At 28.5% G+C, this 22659-nt stretch overlaps 1 protein-coding gene across 4 annotated transcripts; it reads right to left on the reverse strand.

The window, feature by feature from the left end:
* Positions 1-815: 815 nt before the first annotated feature.
* Hcs (holocarboxylase synthetase-like protein) lies at positions 816-22635 on the reverse strand. Of its 4 annotated transcripts, XM_076688953.1 has the most exons (17): positions 22242-22635; positions 20945-21148; positions 18351-18487; positions 18094-18264; positions 17474-17627; positions 17344-17409; positions 8311-8505; positions 7886-8180; positions 5813-5947; positions 5278-5604; positions 4116-4467; positions 3739-3921; positions 3517-3649; positions 3109-3269; positions 2290-2404; positions 1497-1710; positions 816-1275 (listed from the first exon to the last, which is right to left on the reverse strand). In XM_076688953.1, exons 2-17 carry the CDS (start codon positions 21096-21098, stop codon positions 1104-1106), a joined length of 2964 nt encoding a protein of 987 aa, XP_076545068.1. In that variant the 5' UTR covers positions 21099-21148; positions 22242-22635; the 3' UTR covers positions 816-1103. The 4 variants fall into 4 exon arrangements, with proteins under 4 accessions (XP_076545068.1, XP_076545070.1, XP_076545069.1 ...); XM_076688955.1 differs by lacking the exons at positions 17344-17409; positions 17474-17627; positions 18094-18264; positions 18351-18487 and having other exon boundaries at positions 818-1275; positions 8311-8496; positions 22242-22596; XM_076688954.1 differs by lacking the exons at positions 17344-17409; positions 17474-17627; positions 18094-18264; positions 18351-18487 and having other exon boundaries at positions 818-1275; positions 22242-22594.
* Between the last annotated feature and the right edge of the window lie 24 nt (positions 22636-22659).

The raw sequence follows: 22659 nt of genomic DNA on the forward strand, positions 1-22659 counted from the left end.
TGTTAGAAATAGTTCATATACTCGAATAAAAAATTTGTAACTAAGGCAAAAAAGTCAACCATGGGCGTTTGCATAGACTAATTATTGTAAGTAAAGAAATCAATCGTCACGAAAGGGTAGACAACGAAAAATGTAAACTCAGCACAAATGTTTTGTCGTCTAAAACAAGTACATAATTCAATTTGAATAAAAACAGAAAAATAATAATATTTATAAAATAAGTGATAATTATAAGATTTTAATGATTGCGAGAGTGAAAAATTGTCCCAAACTGCATCTAAAGTTTATCAATAGATAAAAAATTTTCCCAACTCTCAGTGTGCTTTGGAATTTGTAAAAATTGTTATAGCAATTATACAATATACATACATCTATAATTAGATGATTGAAATTCAAGTACACTTAAACAATTTCTCTGGACAATTAATTAAATGGTGACCATTTTGATAGATAATTTGGCGAAGAAACTAAAGGTCATTTTATTGTTATTTTATGTTCTAGTTATTTTAATACTCATGTGTATAGAATTAATATATTAACGTGTTACGAGATTTTTAAGAAAGGTTCAAGTATTTAGAAGTAACTACAATTTGTTACATGTTTGTATGTTTAGATTGAATATATATAAAATTATATATGAAAACGATACATTAATGTATAGAGTAATGAAGTATGAATTATAATGTTTCTTGTTTTTTCAAATACAGTTTTATATCCTGGTGCCAACCATTTGAGTTCATTGTAATCCAAACTTTTGTAAAACAAAACTTTACAGTTTCAACGTTAATAAATAATTACACAGACAGTACTTTTGTTATTTTTTATTGCTTAACAAAGTGCTTTATTATTTCTCTTTTGAATAAAATATTACATCAAACTGTGTAACAACATGTCAATTCGAACAAACATAGTTTTTATACATAGGCGACTGATAATAAATAAGTAACTATAGTAGCATTTTGAACAACTACCGTTTGATTACAATTTAGCTTATAATAATTTAACATACATGCATACGACGTATAAAAATAAAAAAGAACAACAATATACAATTAATTATTTGAACATTTTCAACAAAGTTGTAACTCTAGGAGATTCTGATTTTACTTAGGGACTATGAGACCTTTGAGACAATCAAAACTGTTACCATCAGGATGTACAGTAAATATACTGCCATCCTCTGATCGTACACGTAAATATCCAAACTCATCTATACCTAATATTTTAACATTTTGCGATGCACCCGATGTAGATACCACTGTCACATCCGCATCACTATAATAAAACATATTAAACATTATTCATAATAATTTTAATTCTAATATTTATTAAGATTTAAAGGAAAACAAACTACAATTCAAACGGAAAACATATAATGAGGTCATATTATTAAGTTTAATATAAATGTTTAAAATTGACCAATTTTTCAGTAATGTCCAATAAGTTCTATTCATTGTAAATAATTTAAATGCACATTACACATGTAAAAGACTTACGTGTGCATCCAATATGTATAATAAGCATCCAAGAAGAGATCAATATCACCCTTTTGTACAGTGTTCAACCATTTTTCCATTGCGTTAAATACAATGGCAAAATATAGTTCATATGATATTGGTTTCAGCTTTTTCTTATACTTTTCATTGAACATATTAACTATGTCATTAATGCAACATGTAGGTTTTTCATTAAATAAGTTCACTCCAACTCCTAAACATTAATACAGTTGTTCAAAATGCATATACAGGGTGTCTAATAAATGCATGTCAATAATTCAGAGGAATAATCTACACAATAGTTTTTAAATGGTCCCAAAGGTAAGAGTAATAGGTTGAGATCAAGAGACTATAGTAGCCAGGCAATGAATCCAGCTCACCCTATCATAATTCATTTGGATCCGTAAGATATGTACATACTAAATTTTCATTTAATTGTAATAAAATTCCAAAAGTTTGCAGTCAATTGTGTTTTAATATATTATGTAAATGTTTTAAAATACATTAAATTTAGTTGTTTCCTAAAACTAATACGTATATTACACATTAGTTAATTTAACGTTACACACTATTTTTGTGAGATAAATAACAATTATTCTTAATGAATAAAGGTTTTAAAAATAAATAATATTACTTCTAACAGTTACTGATTATATGTTTGGACTAAGCATTTTTTTTTTCAATATCCATTGCCAAAAATAAGAAAGCATGTCTAATAACAGTTTACAAGATTATTTTACAAATTATAAAAATAATTTAATAAGATAATATTATAATACGTATTTGTACTTACCGACATTACAAATATGAAGACTTGACATTACATGTGTGCTTATAAGCATACCTCCAATTTTAATATCATTACCAACATAAATATCATTAGGCCATTTTAATCTGAGATCTATCTCCTGTGATTAAAAATTAAAATTATATGATTACGTTTTCAATTATTTTTAAACTCTTTCAAGTATTACAAAAGAAGTAACATATAAGCTAAATTGTATAAATAATGATATATTTTAATACTGTAAACCTTTTGTTTGAATGAAAGCAGAAAAACAAGTAAGTAAGTAAGAACTAAAAGAAAAACAACTTTAAAACCATGAAGTATCCAGATATTAACTTCACCCTCTTTCTGAATTCAATGAAAAAAAGAGAACTGATCTTTTGGTCTTTCTTTTAGAGCAATCGCTAAGGAAATTAAAATGGTTATATTTAAATATACAAAAAAAATTGTGCTTCAAATAAATTTTCTCCAATTCATTAAAAGTTATCCGAATAAAAAGAAATTGACTCATTGACAACCGCACTTGCTACGTGTTGATTATACCGGAAATATACCATCTGGAGAAAAAAATAAAAAATTTAATAAATTGGATTTTGTTTAAGTCTTTGTTTAAGTATTGTCGAACTTTAAAATGACGCATGACTCTTGAGCGTTGGTAGCTAATCATAGAGAGTGTAATAATACGCCTACGGTCACCAATGCAGTTACCATCAGGCTCCACTTTTTCATTTAATGCAAAAACACAGTGAAGCAATATCTACTATGATTTAAGAAAAAACAGCTTGTAGCACTTTACGTAATTCATGTAATAGTATGAAAACAAACCTCGTATTCAGGCAAAGATTTAATAGCAGATACAACCGCAACAGAGACCAAATGTTGCAAAATTGAAATACGATTTCCAAGTATTGTACTAGCAGGTATGTGAAGTTGCAAAGAAAACATCGCACATCCTTTTGGACTCAACCATGCATTTTTTCCTCTTCCTTAAAAATAATGCATATCATTTTTAATATAAAAATTCCTTATTATATAAATAAAATTATATGTTAATATAAGGTATGATTTGATGTATAGAGTAAATGTAATTCATTTATACTATAAATGATATTAATTAGTAATATTTTTATGAAGATATGTTTAGAATAAAACAGCAGTAGGCTGTTATTTATTTAATTGTAAGTTTGTCGAGTGTTTTGTGATTTTTACATAGACAGTACTGTATAAACATACCTCGCCCCTCAGTTTGTTGACGAACAATAACAGCTAAACCATGTTGTAACTGATGACCATTAAATACATTCATTGATGATGACATTACATCTGCATATATTACTAAACGACCTAAATCTTTTGTATTTAAATTCTGTAATAAAAAATTGACACTATATCATAAACAGTCTAATAGAATAATAATAGTACATGTGTATTATAATTTCTAGATAGAAAAGTTACCTCAAAATATTCTACAGTTGAGAAATTATCTGGACATTGATGTACCATTATAGGAAGGAATGAAGATGATGCTGAGCGAGGAACAGTACTGCTTCGACAAAACTGAACTTCTAATTTTGACATTTTTAAAGTATCATCCGACTTCATAATATGCTTTAATCTTTCTAACATTTCCAACTTTAACTACAAAACATAAAGTGAAAATTACTTTATTGATTTCTTGACAACACACAGAAGAGACTGTAATTGTCATAATTGTTGATTTTTGAAAAATATAAATGACAGTAGTTTAACAACAGGAGTCAATAATTTATTGAATATAATTATTTTATGTATTTGATATAATTAACATACAAAACAATTGATGTGTTCCTCACCTCATATCGTCCCAAAAAGAAAGCTGGTGTGTAAGTAACAGATATTTTTGAAGCACTACGAAGTTCTATTCCAAGATGTATATTTAATAGGTCCTTAAATATTTCCAACCTGATAGCATTACTTTCTTTCAAAGCACTATATTTGCTTTCCTCAAGTTCATATTGCATTGGATCAACTTCCAAATGTATTTGAGAAAAAACAACTTTACCACTGCTTCTCGAAAGTGTTGCTAATAAAATGCTTGGCGTATGCCATGTTTCCTCTGTTCCCAACACTTTCACTTCAAACGAATGTGAATTTCCTTTTTTATCTTTCACATTTGCTGAGGTTGGAGGAGACACACTAGACATTCTGAAAATAAACTTTTGAAACCTCTCAAATCATGGTAACATTGTTAAATTACTACATCTAATTATAACTATAATAAGGTTTTCTTAATCGCAGAAAAATTATTTCAACCATTTTCTAAAAAGGCAAAGATCAATGCTATCCTTCATCTGCCATAGTTAATTAACTAATAGCTTATAGAAACAAGATAAATTAAATTTTTATATTTCTAGTAAAACTGTTTCAGTCAAATTATTGGAGTTTGTACAATAAAAATGTGTATACAATGCAATCATATTGGACTGACTTTTAATCAAATACTAAAAACTAACAAACTATAATTTTTTCAAGAGAAATAAAATTTTAATTCAAGCTAGTGCTATTGGTTTTGAAAAACGTTAATGTGTAACTATTTATCAGAAATAGAATGAAGAAATAATAAAAGAGTAAGCAAAGGCAAAGGTACATAGAAATATTAAAATATTTAAAGATGTTTACTTTATATAACTATAATAGTAATTATTTACTTTAAGGGACACCATGCCTTTGATGACGATCTTAAACTTGACATATGTTATCAAGAATATAACTCTAACTTTTCCTTACAACTTCATTGGTATTCTCTTATAATTTTGGAGGTATTTAATGATAAAATTGGAAAATATATAGATTAACGTATTCACAATAGAAATAATGAAATAACATGAATAAAAAAAATATATATATTATTCAGAATCAGTTTTAATCAAGTAGCATTTTAATATTATCATTATCTTTATGAATTCTTTTCTATAAATGGTCAACAACTATAAAGCGAAAATGTAAATATCTTACTTGACGTCCTCGTTCTCCTGAGAAAACCTGGTCCTTACAGGAGATGCTTGATAACAAAAGATATGATGCATCATGCGAACATGCTTCCATTTTCCATAAGAAAAGTGAACCAGTTCATTTTCACGTACTTCTGCCGTTTTGAATGATGGAAGCAAAATGTGAATTATATCAGAGCATAAAGCGAGAAGTTTACCACCACGAAGAATATATTCAACAATCTGACTTCCAATCTCATTGCCAACATTTCCACAAACAACAACTAATGCTGCATTTTCTATCCACGCGTCACTATGTGCTTCATCTGAAGTCAACGTGTAAATAGCATACCTGTTCATAACAAGAAAATTTTGTAATGTTAGTCACAGAAAAAAATACAATCTGTGAAAAATATTCAAAGATTAGATTCAACAACAGCTTTTGAATAATGAAACAGCTTTATATAGCTATTTTTAGAGCAGCTATTAAAGTAAAACAGAAGTCCCATTACAATTTTTACATATCTTATTATGAATAAAATTAGGGAAAATGATCATACTTATCTATGCCAAGGGATTCTTCTAATACATCCCTTACGTTATTACGTGCAACAATGCTGTCAGCATATATCAGAACATTCGGTGGTTTTACGTTTTTACTTGATAATTGTGTTGTTATTTCTGCAATTGAACTCCTGAAAAATAGAAATAGCAAAAGATATGAAACCGTTCACTGACAATAATTAATAATTTGTATTCTTCATTGAAAGTTATATCTACAAACAATTAGTGGGAACCATAAAAACGTACTTTTTTATTTGTATGCTAAAAATACAATTAGAGTTATTTAGATACTTTTAAAATCAATTCTTAGGATGCAGATTTATTTAAAACATTTTTTCAATTATCTACTTTCCCAGATAGCACACGATGTCTTAAAGACATCCATTTTACGACCATTTTAAGTCTGAACGTCTTACGACCTTACCTGGACGTCTTTACGATGTTTTGTCCTGAACATCGTAAGGACATCTGAAATTCATGTCTTTAAGACGTCTTAAAAACGTACGAAAGGAACGTCGTATCTGAATATCTGGAATAGATATCTTTAAGATGTTTTAACGACGTCTCTGTGACATTCGTACGACGTCTTTAAGACATCCTGTTTTCTAACATAGGATGTTTACAGGACGTATTTCAGGCATTCGCAGGATTTTCAGACGTGCATGAGACATCTGAATATCTGGGACAGATATCTTTAAGACGTTGTGCTATCTGGGTTATTATTAATTGTATAAAGGTATAAAAATAAAGAAACATAATTGAAATTTAGCTTGCTAATAGTTTTATACCTGCAAATTTTTCATAAGCTTTAAAAAACTGAATTCTTAATAACCTTTTACACATAATTATGTTATTAACAAGTCATAGAAAATAATACATAAAATCTTTTATAATCCAAAAATTAAATATTTGAAATTAGAAAGGGAAATTTATTTAGGAAAAGGAAGTAGTAAAATCAAAGAAACGTAAAAAAAGAACCAAAATAAAAAACTTACAAAATGAACTTTTAAACTATATACCTATTATGTAAGGCAAAATATACTTAAATGTTGACATTTTACATGTAAATATATAAATATACAACTCTCTAACTCAGTTCTCCATTCCTCGGCAATAATGAGGAATTTCTCTGAGATCTGACGTGATTGATATTTTCACTTTCGGTCAAAAATGGTGAATCCGGAAGTCCAAAAGTAGATTTTCACAAAGCTCTTTCAATGTTGATTTCATAACTGGTATTCTTTTTATTCTAAGACAAAGATTTTTCCTTAAATTTTTTGGTTTTCCGTCATTTTAACCAACTTCCGGTCCAGACTGGAAATCGGATCACCCGTCATTTTGAAGCCTTTTTTATGATGATTCTAAATATCACATTCATTTTGAGATCTGATATGGTCAGTATTTTCACTTCCAGTTTTGTGTCACTTCCGGTCAGAACAGGAAGTCTAAAACCCTTAAACGCACGGTTTCAGACCATGAGAAACATAACAGCGAAAACCACTTCCGTTTATCTCTTACCGTCTTTGCTCTACAGAAAGACAGATAGACATACTGGAAAACCTATAGGAGAGAAACTCCAAAAATGCTCATTTAAAATTTGTAATACTAAATTTTTTAATTGGTTAGAACTAGTATATAGGGACCAGAAACTATAAAAAATGGTTTCTTTTTCTATTTTTAAATTTATTAATTATCTAATGACCTTTTTAATTAAAGGCAAATTATATTTAAAAACTAAAGATACTGTATAAATTACTGAAGCTTATAAAAAAGTGACCTAGAATGATATACATTGGGTGATCCTACCCCCCACCCCCAATGAGGATGGGCCTTCTCATCATTCTAAAACTCCAACTAAAGCTCTAAAGTTTCAAGAATTCCAAAATTCCAAATCTAAGGAAACTAATGATGGTGCATCTACCTTATATGTAATTCTATTAGGAAGATCAAAAAGAGATGTGAGTGATACCCAATTGAAGTGTCTATAAAGAATCGTGCACACTATTATCGTTATACAAGATAAGAAAAATAAATTTCTATCACTCATTATTTACTTATGTTATACTTACTTAAAACTAGTTGTAGATGATGCTACATTACTATCCTTAGCATCATAAAAGGTTTTTGGTTTCAGTTTACTCATATCTTTAATATCAATGCAAGAGACTTGTCTAAACTGTGTAATCTGAGATGTTTCTTCCAAGTTATCAAGCATATCAAGCGATTTGCTGCCAGATCGTGATACACCTTGAAATGCAGTGAAATCATCAGTAGAATCTAGCATCGCACTTGAAAACATCTCACTCCCTTGTTGAGATGTTTTTGTAGAAGACGGTGTTGAAGCTTGACTCCTAGTTGTACCATCTAGCATAAGAAATTAATTTCTGTTAAATATAAAGTTCACACAAAATTCTTGAGAATAACGATGTATTAATGTTGGCAATTAAGAACTAGCAACAATTTGAAATTTAAAACATAGATAGATCTAATTTACCTAGAGTTTCAGTTGAAACTGCTTGTGACTTAAATTGTGTTCCTGGCATGCTCGATATATCTTCTGGATACACTACTACAGCTGGCAATTCATTAACTTCAACTGGTTTGCATTCTTCTCTAGCTATTTTGGCAGTACTGCTTAACGATCTTAGTTTTTCTATGTGCATTTCCCATTCTGCTTTATCTATAAATTCTTATTAAAGGAATATTATATTAGATACATATTTTATATCTGCTGATTGTTGATTATTAATATTATAAATACATTTGCTCATGAACAGCTATTATAAAATTTTATATATTAGTTTAAACAAAAAGTTACATACACTTAGGTGACTCTAGGACTAATTGTGTATAAAATATTTAATTGTTCTGAATCTATCAAACTATTTAAAACAAGATTTATTCCTAAACAAATATTACGTGGTATCAAATCTAAAAGCACTTTTTAACAAGATAGAACAAAATTATTATAGCTATGTATGAGAAATAATGGAATTAAAGAGAAATTAATAGATTCAATAAAAGCAGTATACAGGGTGGGGTATGAGTAGCAGAATATTTGAATATTTCCATTATTTCTAGAGATATGAAGAATGTTTATTTACAAAAATTATATGATATCGAAGGCGCCATAACATAGCAGAAATAATCTTTTAGGAGACAGCTGTCTCCTCTAGAGGATCTCCAACAATTTCAAGATCAACTCTGCTTTTTGTAAATGAAACTACCTATTTTTAAAAGTTTTGAGATTTCTATATAAGCATCTTCAGTTTTAAAAGAAAATAAAATGGAGAAAGGCAACACAAAATATTCATATAGAGAACAGAACAAACAGGTGGAAATTGAAGATGAAAGATGAAGTGGAAGAAATACAATATAATAGGAAATTTGAAATGCACAAATACTGAAACGGTAAAAGAATGAAAAATATGTCAATTCTAAAAAGTAGAAAATGAATCACTTCAATATATGATTGTAGTTGTATAATAGAAAAAAATAGCAAAAAAAAAGGAAAAATGTGCATAAAAAAAGAGCATAAAATGAATGTAGAAAGTAACAAAGGCAAGACGAAAAAGAAGAGAATGAAACCCAGTAAGAAAGTTGAAGAATTTGTTAAAATTTATAGTTTTCGAAACACCAATTTGACATCACAAAACTTTGAATGCAACTTTGTCCCTTATTTCGAAGAAGTGTGCGCTATAATTTTACAGAATTGACCAAATACTTTTGGTATTCCAAAAATCGTGGGCTTCCCTTATTAGTGAATTCTTATAACAAAAAAAAAAAATTGCCAATTACTTATATATGTAAATTTACTAAAACAAGCTCATTAAATTTTAATTTAATTTAACATATTTCTAAATATTTCTTTTTTTAAATATTTGCATTTAAATAATCTTCATTTCAAACATTTTTATAATATGTAAAAAATAAGTTCACTATTTTTCAAAAATAATATAATAAAATCAAAACTATTAAAAAAACAAAAGAAAACAATTTTACATTAGTTTTACATTAAGTTACAATATTAATCGATTTTTAGTATCATGCATAGTTATGATGATATTTAAGTAAGTTATATTATAAAAATAAAGAAAGTGAATTACCAAATGTCTGTTTTCTTTTGCTATAGTATACTGTATTCATATTCTTTTAAAGTATCCTTAAATCGTCATTTTATGCAGATAATGTAACTTGCTTCAACGAAAACAAAAATACTTTTAAAAATGTTACACTCTGATTTTAATTATAGAATTCCTTTAATACAAAGCAATAATATTAATATAAAAACGCATAACAATTTCCAAAATATTTTCTGAAATAAAAGAAAAGAAATATTACATACTTACATACATATTAAACACGAAATATTTTTCTGATGTACAATATAAGAAAAATTTATCTCTAATTTCAATAGTTATAACCAATAACTGTAATATTACAGTTATGTAGTATATATGCTTATGTAGAATTCTGTAATACTTGATATCATCAACTATCCATAAAAAAGTTTTATAGTAAATGGATCCATTCTTGTAATAAAATTAGTTAGAAAATAAATGTTTATGCATATTGTAGGCGTTTAGTGGAGGGAAAAAAGTTTCGTCTCCCCAGACGCCTTGAGTTCGAGCCGGGGACCGCTAGGTGGCGGCGAGAGATGGGTGCAGTGTTCTCGCAAGTGGTTGCCCGGCATGCCGTTCAAATATAAGCGGTACGATAGGTGTCTGGGGCAGGGATCGTCTGTTATCAGCCTCACTGACGAGTCTGACAGACGATTCCGAGAGGAAAAACGCTTTTTTCTCTCCTACAATATTAAAATAAAAAATGTAATAAACATTTTTCGATACGACTTTTTTTATTTAAATAAAACTGTATCTGACACAGTTTCATTTTAACCTTACTTGTTTTAATTGAGTTAAAAAAGAAATAATAATTTGGGTTTTAACTGAACAATTTTAATATACATATACTCGTACTAGTGTAATACTCTAAAATCTAAAATGACAAGGCGAGGTCACACATATTGGCACTAACAAGGGAAGTTCGGTAACTCGAAAATTCCGATTTTTTTTAAACTTTGCAGGTTTGTAGGGGACCTCAAGAGAAGTGTAGAGCAATTTTTGGTTTTGGCCCAATTTCAGTTCTTCAGGGTGAAGACACCCGCTGAATGTAGTTTCCACAGGTGTTTCCATATTTCCCTGTATATCTTTAAAACTATCGTAGATATAAAAAAATGGTTATAATATACACATATTATACAGGTGTGCTCGCACACATATGTACGTGGTAAGTGATAACGCATCATTCAAAGTGCAACGATGGGCGTACAAAATGCACGTATCGGTTAAAATTATTTAAATACCACTTTGTTCGACAAATTCAGCATTTATAATGATGTTCTACATGTTTCTCGACGTGACAGAGAATTCAAAATTTTTCAAAATAACAGTGGTGGGGGAATTTTTTTATTTAAACAAAGAATTTTTATCAAATTAATTGCCTCGTTTTATAGAGCATTAAAAACCATTCAACGTTTATTTTAACCATTTTTTATATCTACGATAGTTTTAAAGATATACAGGGAAATATGAAAACACCTATGGAAACTATCTTCAGGGGGTGTCTTCACCCTGAAGAACTGAAATTGGGCCAAAAACAAAAATTGCGCTATACTTCTCTTAAGGTCCCCTACAAACCTGAAAAGTTTAAAAAAATCGAAATTTTCGAGTTACCGAACTACCCTTGTAAGTATCTTAAACTAATGGTTTTTTGACATAAATACCTTAGTACATAGCTGTATTGACAAATGCATTAAAAACAACGTGATTCTATTTAAAAAATTATATGTCACCTTCGTATGACATTTAACCGTCCATCCATCAAAAAATTAATTACATCACATTTGTATATCCCCCTCGAAATCATTCAGTTTCTCTCTGAACGATTTTTTCATGCAACGGGTAATTTACGAATAATTTGCATTCACAGATTATAATTGGACATTCTGTATATCCTCAAACATGTAGTTGAATTCAAAATTAAGTCTATAAGCAGGGCTGGCTTAGATAACAAGCTAATGAGACAATAGCTTCATGCGCAATTCGGAAAGAGCGCTAACATATAAAATTCTAGAATTTTTTTCTCAGCTTTCCCTCTCTTTATATTACTCATTGACCAAAGCACAGATCAAAACATTAGAAAAGAAAGAAATAAGTTATAATTTTTTTTAAATAAATTTTTAAAAGGCAAATTAATGATTAATATAATTAAATTATAATAAAGTGATGGAGTATCGCATTTTAATTCTTTAATTCCTCCTTAATCTTATTTATGTTTGGAGGGGGAGTGGGGATAATAGGAGAGCGTAAAAAATGGAAAATAGCTTGCTTTGAAAAAGGCCTTGAGCCAGTCGTGTGTATATCATCTGTAGTTATTATCATTAAAAAGGATAAACTTTAATATAAAAATAACTACCACCATTATTTTTGAAATATTAGAATATTATAAATATCACATTATTATGTATGAAAACCCATACAACTTTGCAATTAAAAAATGTCATCCCTTAAGTCCATGCAGGACCGAATTAAGATATCTGGGGTCCGAGGTTCATACATTGAAGTTTGTAAGGATTTAGTTTTGCAATAACAAATGGATCGAACATTTGCAAAATTATAAAGGATTCCAAACTTCGGAATTTATAACATAGTAAATGAAAGGCTTAGAACGGGACTTCCTGGAAAGCTACAACCCCCTTTATTTATGGATTACTGAATTGGCCCTGAGCTTACAAAGGGAGGCCGGGACATTTGGGACACGGATTTTGATGAGACTTACATATGCTGTAGTGTAGGTGTAGTACGACAATATATGTTTCAATGTTGGGTCCAACACTCAATCGTTTTCAAAATGTTAATAAAAAAAGGTACTGATGCATTGAAGAACAAGTACGTTAAACTTCGCTACCATAATAGAAAGTAGCGATGCTGGTAACGGGCCTGACTCGTAATCGAACGACTGCAGCTCGATTCCGGATGAAGTCCGAATTCTTTTTTTAATTTTATTTTTTACATTCCAATATGTGACAATTATCATAAAAACACATAAAACAATAAAATTTACAGCACCATGCATATCTAATAAAGCATGCTTGATAGCACTTACATTTTTTTGTTTTAATTTCTCGATACTCGAACTGCAACCGACAACGCATGAACCAGAACTGACTCTCGAAATGAACAAGATATCTTGAACAAAATATTGTATCGCTTCCTTCTCTTTATTAAATAAACGCAGATAATACCCGATAGATTCGAAATCAGAGACAGGAGAACGAGTCTATCTCATCTCTTTCAACGCTGCATCAAATTACCCGGCGATGGGCTGATAAAAAAAACGAGTACCAAACACATTTTGTAAATTAATGAAGTAAATTGACACAGAATAGAAAAGTTCTTTTAAATGTTAATCAAGTGCAATTTCCACGAGAAATTAAAACAAAAAAATGTAAGTGCGATCAAGCATGCTTTATTAGATGTGTATGGTGCCGTGAATTTTATTGTTTTATGTGTTTTTATGATAATTGTCATATATTGGAATGTAAAAAATAAAATTTAAAAAAAAATTCGACTTCATCCGAAATCGAACTGCAGTCGTTCGATTACGAGTCAGGCCCGTTACCAGCATCGCTACTTTCTATTACGGTAGCAAAGCTTAACGTACTTGTTCTTCAACGCATCGGTACCTTTTTTTATTAATATTTTGAAAACGATTGAGTGTTGGACCCAACATTGAAACATATGTTGTCGTACTACACCTACACTACCGCATATGTAAGCCCTATCAAAATCCGTGTCCCAGATGACCCGGCCTCCCCTTGTTAGCCATTATGTTATAGCCTTGAATTGTTGGAAATTATGACCTTGAGAATCAATTTTTGTTTACTACAGTATCAAAAAGCAAACAAAATATTCAAAGTGCTCAAGTTAAGTGGAACACCCAATGTATTAAATGTCATGTAATTTCTAATATTTATATGGAATTAGAAAAAATTCTGGATAGAAAATATAGTACTTGCTAGTATATAACAAAATAGAATTAGATATACAGGGTGTCTCCGAAAGAGTATTAGCGCTTTGAACTTATTACCAGAACTTTCGTTAAGGCTTAGTTTTTAAATTATTAATGAAGAACACCGACCAATTAGAGCCCGCACAGCGCGCGGGCTCAACCACAGGAGTGTTGGCTATGAGAACGGCGAGGATAACATAGTACAGTAATGCTCGGCTAAATTTCACTACCTTCGGGAGTCAGCAGTGAAATTATCGGGAGCAGGGTAGCGTTTTTATTCCGAGAATTGACTCGAGCAGAACTTGACGGAGTAAGAGAATAGATACGATAGGAGGAAGCGAGATAGACGTACTACGTCTAGCATCGACGGTCGAGGCAAGGCAGTTCAAAGAGATGCCGCGAGTGAAAAAAGTGAACATGCAATAACGAGAATTTCACTATCTGTAATTTTCAACTTATTTTTATGAAAATTATACCATTGAATTATTGAGATCCTTCTGATTGAAATCAGTCCAAACACGACGTAAATCGGATTGTATTTACGTTATCTAATGATTTCATAAGAAATCACGTAGAGTTAATCATAATGTAAATCATAATGGATCATGTACAGTAAATATGGTTCAAATTATATCGTGTTTGGACTCATTTTAATCGGAAGAATGTCAACTATCCATCGGTTCCACAATTATAAACGTAAGACGAAAATGACTGAAAATAAAATTTTCTTTACTGCATGTTTACTTTTTCCAGTCGCGGCATCCATTTGATGTGCGTCTGTTCTCTTTCTTTTCATTGTATTCATTTTCTGTCCTTATCTACTGAGATCAGGTTTCGCCAAGCTCGCTGTGCTGAGTGGTGGGAGAAGAGTGGGGTTGGGTCGTGGAAATTTAACCGAGCAGATTTTAGTGAAATTTAGCCGAGCATTACTGTAAACGTCAGACAATAGTTACAAGATTCTCGACTGCAAATAAGTATACATTTTTTTACACTTACTGTTACCAACGCTGTGTCGAGTTGTTTGTTCGCGATCACGATCAAGTCCGATTTTGATACCCAACACTTCCGTGGTTAAGCCTGTACCCCATTCACGCTTTGATCGGTCAGTATTTTTCATTAATAATTTAAAAACTAAATCTGGTAAAAAATAAATTGGTAAAGGAAAAGTTGTTTAGAATCATCCCAGCAACCACCTCCTGAAAGGATGCCCACTCCCAGTCAAACGCCCTGTATGTTAAAATGTTTAAACGCCTAATTTTAATCGAAGTATCGTTGTATAAAGTTCGTAAGTTTGAATGATGACTAACCCTACATCCATCATGTGACGGATCCAAAACTGAATAGAAGACAGAAATACAGAAGAGTATTGTTATCAGCTGAACCAATAAGATTATGCCTCAATAAAACCTCGAAACTTATCAGTACATCACTTGTGTAGCAGGTAATCCATAGTGAAAATTATTATATTCATAGCACATTCATTTTGTCATATTACGTAAAATTATTTATATATCTTTTTCAAAATTTTTATCCGATAATTAAGGGTTGAAAATTAATAAATAAATTTTTAAAGGTGATTTGTATAAACAACTCCTTGAGTGACACCCCCCCCCCCCCCCCCCCCCCCCCCGAAAAAATTAGGAATAATCCTTTATTACTTAACTATTATTTGTAAAAGTTTCAAGAGTATTAGATTGATACAACATGATTAAAAGAAATAAAACCAATATAACGCCCCTTCAAAAGGAAAAGGCACACTGAACGTTAGTGACGCTCAAACTAACCGACCTACAAGGGAACACGTTGCACCAGCCCGCCACGATTTTTAACCCTTAATCATCGAGTAAAAATTTTAAAAATATATATATATGAAATACAGCAGCAGTAGTGTATTCAAATATCTTAAACAATTTCTAAGGAAAAAGATAGTAAAGTTTTGGGTTGTTCCCCTCATATCTCCTTTACCAGGGAGGGGGATAGGGGGTTGAAATTGCTCACAGTTGTTCTTTAGGCAAAAAGCATTATGTGTTATAAATATTAACCGAAATTGTTGCCGAGGCCGATTCACTATGCTTACACGGTTAGACTCTTTAATAAAATTTTGTATTTTTAAACGAAAATTTAATGAAATGAAAACATTACTTCCAATTATTTTATTTACCCACATCATAGTTTTTATGAAGAAAGAACATACTGTATGCAAAACGTATATTACCTGAATTTATTAACTTCAGACTTCGACGCTATGTCTATAAATATTTTCAGATCTTGATTTGTTGTTAAGATTAGTCAGCTTTATGATTTTAAAATGCTTTATCTGATAATACAATAACTTTTCCATCATTAAGGAGCCACCTGGATACCAGGTAAGCTATTATCTATAATATCTAAAATTCCATACATGGAATGTATATTTTCAAGCACGCTGTTCGATTCTAAAGTTAAATAAAAATAATTTTTTATCATCAAAGGGCTAAACTTCAATTATTTTCTAAATTTTTGCAACTTATAAAAAATCATTTTCATCACATTATTATATTAAGTAATAAACTGTTATAATTATCAAATTTGAGGTATAAATTTATTTTTTATTGTTTCCAAAATAGCCTTGAAGGTATCAATTTTCAAATGGTGATTTCACCCCATAAATTTCAGTATTTGTTCATAATTATTTTTGACTGTTTTACAAACCTGCGAAGTTTTATCAAAATCGAAAAGAAACCGTTCAATAATAATCCGTATTAGAGCGCATCAAACGTGAAATGTATTCCACCATCATAATCTCAGTTAACTATGTTAATATTTCCAATAACCTTAATTGTAAGAAATACACGACAAATAATTGCCCATTTCATTTCCATTCACCTTTGAAATTCTCCAAATGAAACATATCTCTTATCATATTTCATTAATTATATAAGATATAAACAAATTTTTCAGATAAATGCTATTTATTTTTAAATAAACTATCTAAAAATGTAAAGCCTTGTGTACTATATAGATTAACACCGCAACTATTTTAGGAGAGATGCAACAACAGTACTTTATAGTAGGTATATTAGATAAAAAGTCCCCTTTGATCTAAGAACATAAAAAAAATGTTGCTGTCCCTATTAGTTCCTAAGGAAAGAACTCGTAACAGTTTATATGGACTACCCTGTATATGTATCTACAAAATTATTCTTCTACATGAAATAAGAATACTATGTGCATACATATTTCTTATTTTAAGATGGCTAATTCACGATACAATAATATTTAAACCGAATAAATGTAAAAAATGAACTAATAATGCATTCAGAATATACATATAGAGTAATAAAATATTTACAATTTCAATAGTTTTACACATTAAAAGCATTAAGCAATAACATAATATTGAAAATAATTACATATTTAAAGGACACTAATTTAAAGCTACATTCATTAACATTAACTAATTATTTAAAATTCTTACTTTTAGTTGGAGGCGAATTCAATAAGTCGTTATTGTAAAGGCAAGGTTTTCCTGATATCAAGACAGCTGAAAAGTATACAGCTACTTTAATCTGAAAATTTTAATAAGCAAATTCTCGATTTGTACGTACTTTCTATACGTTTTAGTAACAGGCCATTATTAATGTAACATTGACCTTCCATCGCTGCAATAAAAAATTTCGCGACCATATCTAAATCAGATTCTATGATTAAATCAATATTTTTATCAGCCGTCCATGTAATAATTATACCATAATCTTCAACCTAAAAGATATAATATACTTAAACTATCATTATGTAACATATAACTCTACTAAATATTACCAGTTAAACATATTTCTGTACTTCATTAATAACAGTTTACCTTAGGTATTAAAATTTTCGTTTGAATTGTTTTACTAAGCACTTTTATATTGCTAATACAAGTTTTGTAGTAACTATTATTATTATGAAAATACATTTATGTGTATGTTGTACAGTTTATGAAATTTCTTTTACTTGAATACAAAAATTTAAATTACGATAATCATCAAATTATAAAATGTAATAATGCTTATTTTAAATAGTTTTTATCAAATACAAAAATCGTCTTCTATGTAATATTATTTCTGTTGCAAAAAAAATATAAAGTAATAAAACGCAATATAGATACAGAATAAGCTTAAGCCAAATGTTTCTTGTGACGTGTGACCACATTCTGAGTAGTAATTATAATAAGTAGAAATAGTACCTTTGTGGCTTTAGTTGCTGCTAGGGGTTTATAACTGTCAAGATCAGCTTCAACAAGAATATAAAGTCTGTATTCGGAATGGAATAAAGTTCCACAGTGATTATTTGCATACAAAGGAAAGTATGTTTTTCCATACTGGTATGTTAACCAACTTGAGATGTCAACTTTTTGCTGATAAAATACCAATTAATTAAATAATTAAACAACTATGCTGTATTTAAAATGTATTTTGTATATTATGATTAGTTGATGCATACTTGAGGGTATATAGTGCACAATCTTGTATCACCATGATACCATAATAATTCTTCAAGTTTAGCATCACTTTTATTCTCACATAAACAAGAAGTCATAAATTCATCGTTCTCGTAGTCATCTACACACGATTTTGATTCTTAAAATAATAAAACAAATTTCGTTACGTACTTCTGTACTTTCTGTATAATAGAACATGTGTTCATATATAATATCATTAAAGATTCAAAACAAAAAGTACTTGCATTTTAAACATAAAAATTCCATCTTATAACAAATCAAACAATAAAATACAAAATAAGTAAAAGATTTAAACAAAATTCTCAGTGAAATGTAGAGTGCAATTCTACAGTGCAATTCAAGTACTTACATTAATTATTATAATTCGAGTTTATTCAAAATATAAGAAAGAAATGTTCTATAACATGTTTAAATATAAAATATAGAAGGCCACTATATGTATACATATGTTGAAGGTGTATCCCAGTAAGTAATAATATTCTAAATCAGTTATTATTTTATAAATAAACTAACGTTATAACTAACTAAATGTACTAACGTTTTTTTCAAACGAAAGTTTTATTAAATCTGAGAATTTTATGTTATCTATAAATACAATACAAACGTAATTATACCAGTATATAAAACCAATAACGAGGCAAATAATAGTTGTATATGAATTTTATTTCATATATTTGTATATACATATGTACATAAATATAATATTAAATTAATATTGTTAAATAAACATCAATATAAAAAGTAATAAACTAAACGATTACCAGCTATAATGAAACATGAAATACTACATCCAAAAGATTCTAGATCATATTTATTAAGATAAAGTAATAGACAACATCTCTTTTATCCAATAATAAGGCTATTTAGATAAATCAAATTAGCATAATGAAACAATATTTAAAAAAGAACAAAATGTAATTTACAGTTTAATCCTTTGATGATAATAAAACTTTACTACTTACTTATTTAAGAATAATGATGTAACAACTGTTTATGATAATACACGTGTAAATTAAATAATAAAATTAATTATTACTTACTAAATGTATATATGTGATGCATTAAAATATGTAAATGAAAACACTGATACAAACTACTTTAAAAAATTCCATTAGTACTTTCCTATAATCTCAACCCAACTCAAATATGTTGGTTATAAAACAAATAAGTAAATTAGAACTGATACAGGAAATTTTCTTTTATATAAAAAAATCTATAATATTAAAATTTTTTTCTGTGACAATTTTTTAATTATATTAAGATTAATTTGGGTGGAAATAATAGATTATTCTACTTTTAGCACTTTTTTTCCTTTGGTATTAATGTTCAACAATTTTATATACTAATAAAAATAATGAACCAAATTTAAAGACACGAAGCACATTTATATAAATTTTGTACATATCTAGTATGTAAACATAGCACAAGTTCCTATTATAAGGAACTGGCATTAGGGAACAATGTAAGGTTCAATTATTTAAAACTGCATCATGCTGAATCATTAAAACAAAATTGAACAATAAATATATATGTATATTTTATATACTTATTGCTTATATTAATTCTTATATCTACTTAATGCAATATAAATAATTGTATGTACGAAGCAAATTAATTTAAATTGTGCGTTTTAATAATATTTAGGAATTGTATAAAGTGATTAATTATTGTTACGTTGTGATTAGATGTTATAACTATTTATCATTTAGAAGTTTAAAACTGAAATAGTTTATAATATTTATAGAGTGAATCTTATAAGGTGATAAATTAAGTTATCTCAAAAAGTAAAAGAGATATAGAAGAGATGTTTAAAAAATAATTCTTTATAATAAGTGTGATTTTGGATGTGTCAAGAATGTTTAAAAAGTGTTTTCTTTTCTTTTTTTAAATAAACCTATATTAATTTTGCAATAAATTAACATGGTCGATGATAATTTAATATGAATATCTAAACTGATCTGAGTAATACTAATAAAAGTGATTTTAAGAAGAACAGGTCAGTATTTTACCAGAATTGACTTTTATTAACCAATTAAAGTTCAAAATTTTAAATAGTTCCCATATATATAATAAAAACTGACAATGATATATAAACAACTATTAACAAATGATTAAAATAATAATATTTTATAAAGGAGGGGACCTAAAGAATTTTCACATGTGCGCTGCTGAATTAAATAAAAAAGTAAAAATACAAAACTTACATCCAAAATCATGGTACTTTATTATTTAAACCTTGTGCAACCTTGCATGGCCTGTAATGGCTTCATATTATTCCACAAAGTATACGTTGCCCAAAATTTGAAATTGTTATACACGTACAAACTTTTACACATGAAATTTCTTTATTTACTTTCTTGAATTTTATATTAATTACCAAACAGCATTAAAAGGTATTTGTGTAATGTTTATAGTACTACATAAATATGCAAATAATTTTGAAAGTATTTAAAAAAATATAACAATTAAAGCATCTAATATCATCAAAAGTAAAGAAAAAGTGTTGTACTATATTACAATCGTATTATACTGCTTTATATAATATTACATTATATGATTTCACTGTATACATTACCTTTGCAAGAATTTAACGATGCTTTGTTATAAAACATAACCGATGGATAATTGATTGTATTTCCTTGAAACAATTTGTACAAATGTGTTTTTAAAAATAAAATTCTTCTGGACTGAATTGATGTCGCTATCAGGTAGAAAAATGTTAAGATCATCTTGATAAAGTTATATTTTGCTATTTACTGCATTAACTTAATATAAATTCCTGAAATAATAAATATTTATTTCATGCATGTAGATAGTTTTATCTGTAATAAAACCTGTTAAGTACAAATAAACAGGAATAATTTATTTCAATAAAAACTTCCCAAATTTTTTATGAATTCATTCACTTTTAATCTTTTTATGTCGTTATCTTTAAATACAATAATGGTTTAAAAAAATCTTTCAGATTTGATTTTAAATCTTTCACATTTAAGTTTTACCATAATACTTAAGACAGTTTTTTACATTTTTAACAATATTTGACCTTGAAGAACCTTGAATAATATTAACACCATAATACACTGAATTTGTTTCTTCTTACACAAAAAAGATATGTAGTTTTAATTAACTCTTTGCAATCCCACATTGAAAAAATTTTGGACTTATTCTTTTTTATACTAAATTATCTTACATTAGAATGCAATAAACAAATTAAAAGTTGAATTTAATGCAAGAATTTTAAACTTATTTAAAATTAATAGAACAAATTCTGATATCAGAAACTTAAATCTTGTAATAACTTCATATGAAATAAGGCAATATTAACCTTAATATTTTCCTTTCAATTATAGTAACATTTATTTAAAAAATTTATACCTAAAATAATAACGAATACTACTACGGAAGGAGTAAAATGGAATATCCACCACAATGATATGACTCAATATTTTGCATTATATTGCATTAGTTAACAATTTTTCATCGAAATATATTTTAAAAAAATTATTTTCAAACAAATATACAGAATAAATGAGTAAAAATATAAATTATTAATTAATATAAAATAATAATTATTGCAACATAATTACACATTGAAAGTTTATTATACTAAGTGGAATTGAGATAAGATTCCTATGTCACCAGTTAAGGGTTAAGTTTTATCTAATGTAAGATCAAGTATAACCTAGAAACAGCTTTGTTATCAAACATTCAAAACATATTACAATAAAGTAATCTAAATAAAATCACATCTCTGTTTTTAAGAATTATATTCATATTATTTGTATTTGTACAAGTTTTGTTTTAAATAATAATAATTATCAAACGTTTAACACTATAGATACTTTCTAGCAAAAAGATTATAAATTACATACCTATTTTCAAATACTACTTTTTATCCACAGGATTAGAAACAAATGCATTAGTTAACAATTTTAAATATGGTTTAACATTTATACGTTAAAATGTAAGAACATTCTACAACATACACTAATTTATTGATGCTTGAAATAGAACAGTGACTACAGATTGTACAAGACTGGTCACGCGTTTGTTCGCGCGGGATCATAATTTTGGGGTCCTAGACACCACCAGGCCACAGTATAAAAAAGAACAGTAGGCTCACTCATCGTTAGTGTCGGTACCTTTGATTATACAGGGTGATCCTCTCGCAGCCGGATACAACGGAACACTGGAGACAATGAACCCCTTGACCGCACCATAAAGAGATTCGCATTGTAACGTGCTAGCGGAGACCTACCCGGTCCGAGACGGCTCTGTGTGTCTTCATGG

This window comes from Osmia lignaria, chromosome 7 (genome assembly GCF_051020975.1).
Source record: "Osmia lignaria lignaria isolate PbOS001 chromosome 7, iyOsmLign1, whole genome shotgun sequence".
Lineage (NCBI taxonomy): Eukaryota > Metazoa > Arthropoda > Insecta > Hymenoptera > Megachilidae > Osmia > Osmia lignaria.

Coding starts and splice junctions, on each gene's coding strand:
- Hcs (XM_076688953.1), bottom strand. CDS start 21,098: ATGATCTTAACATTTTTCTACCTGATAGCGACATCAATTCAGTCCAGA. Junction 18,265..18,350: donor TGTGCACTATATACCCTCAA/GTATGCATCAAC, acceptor GTATTTTATCAG/CAAAAAGTTGACATCTCAAG. Junction 17,410..17,473: donor GTTACTAAAACGTATAGAAA/GTACGTACAAAT, acceptor TATACTTTTCAG/CTGTCTTGATATCAGGAAAA.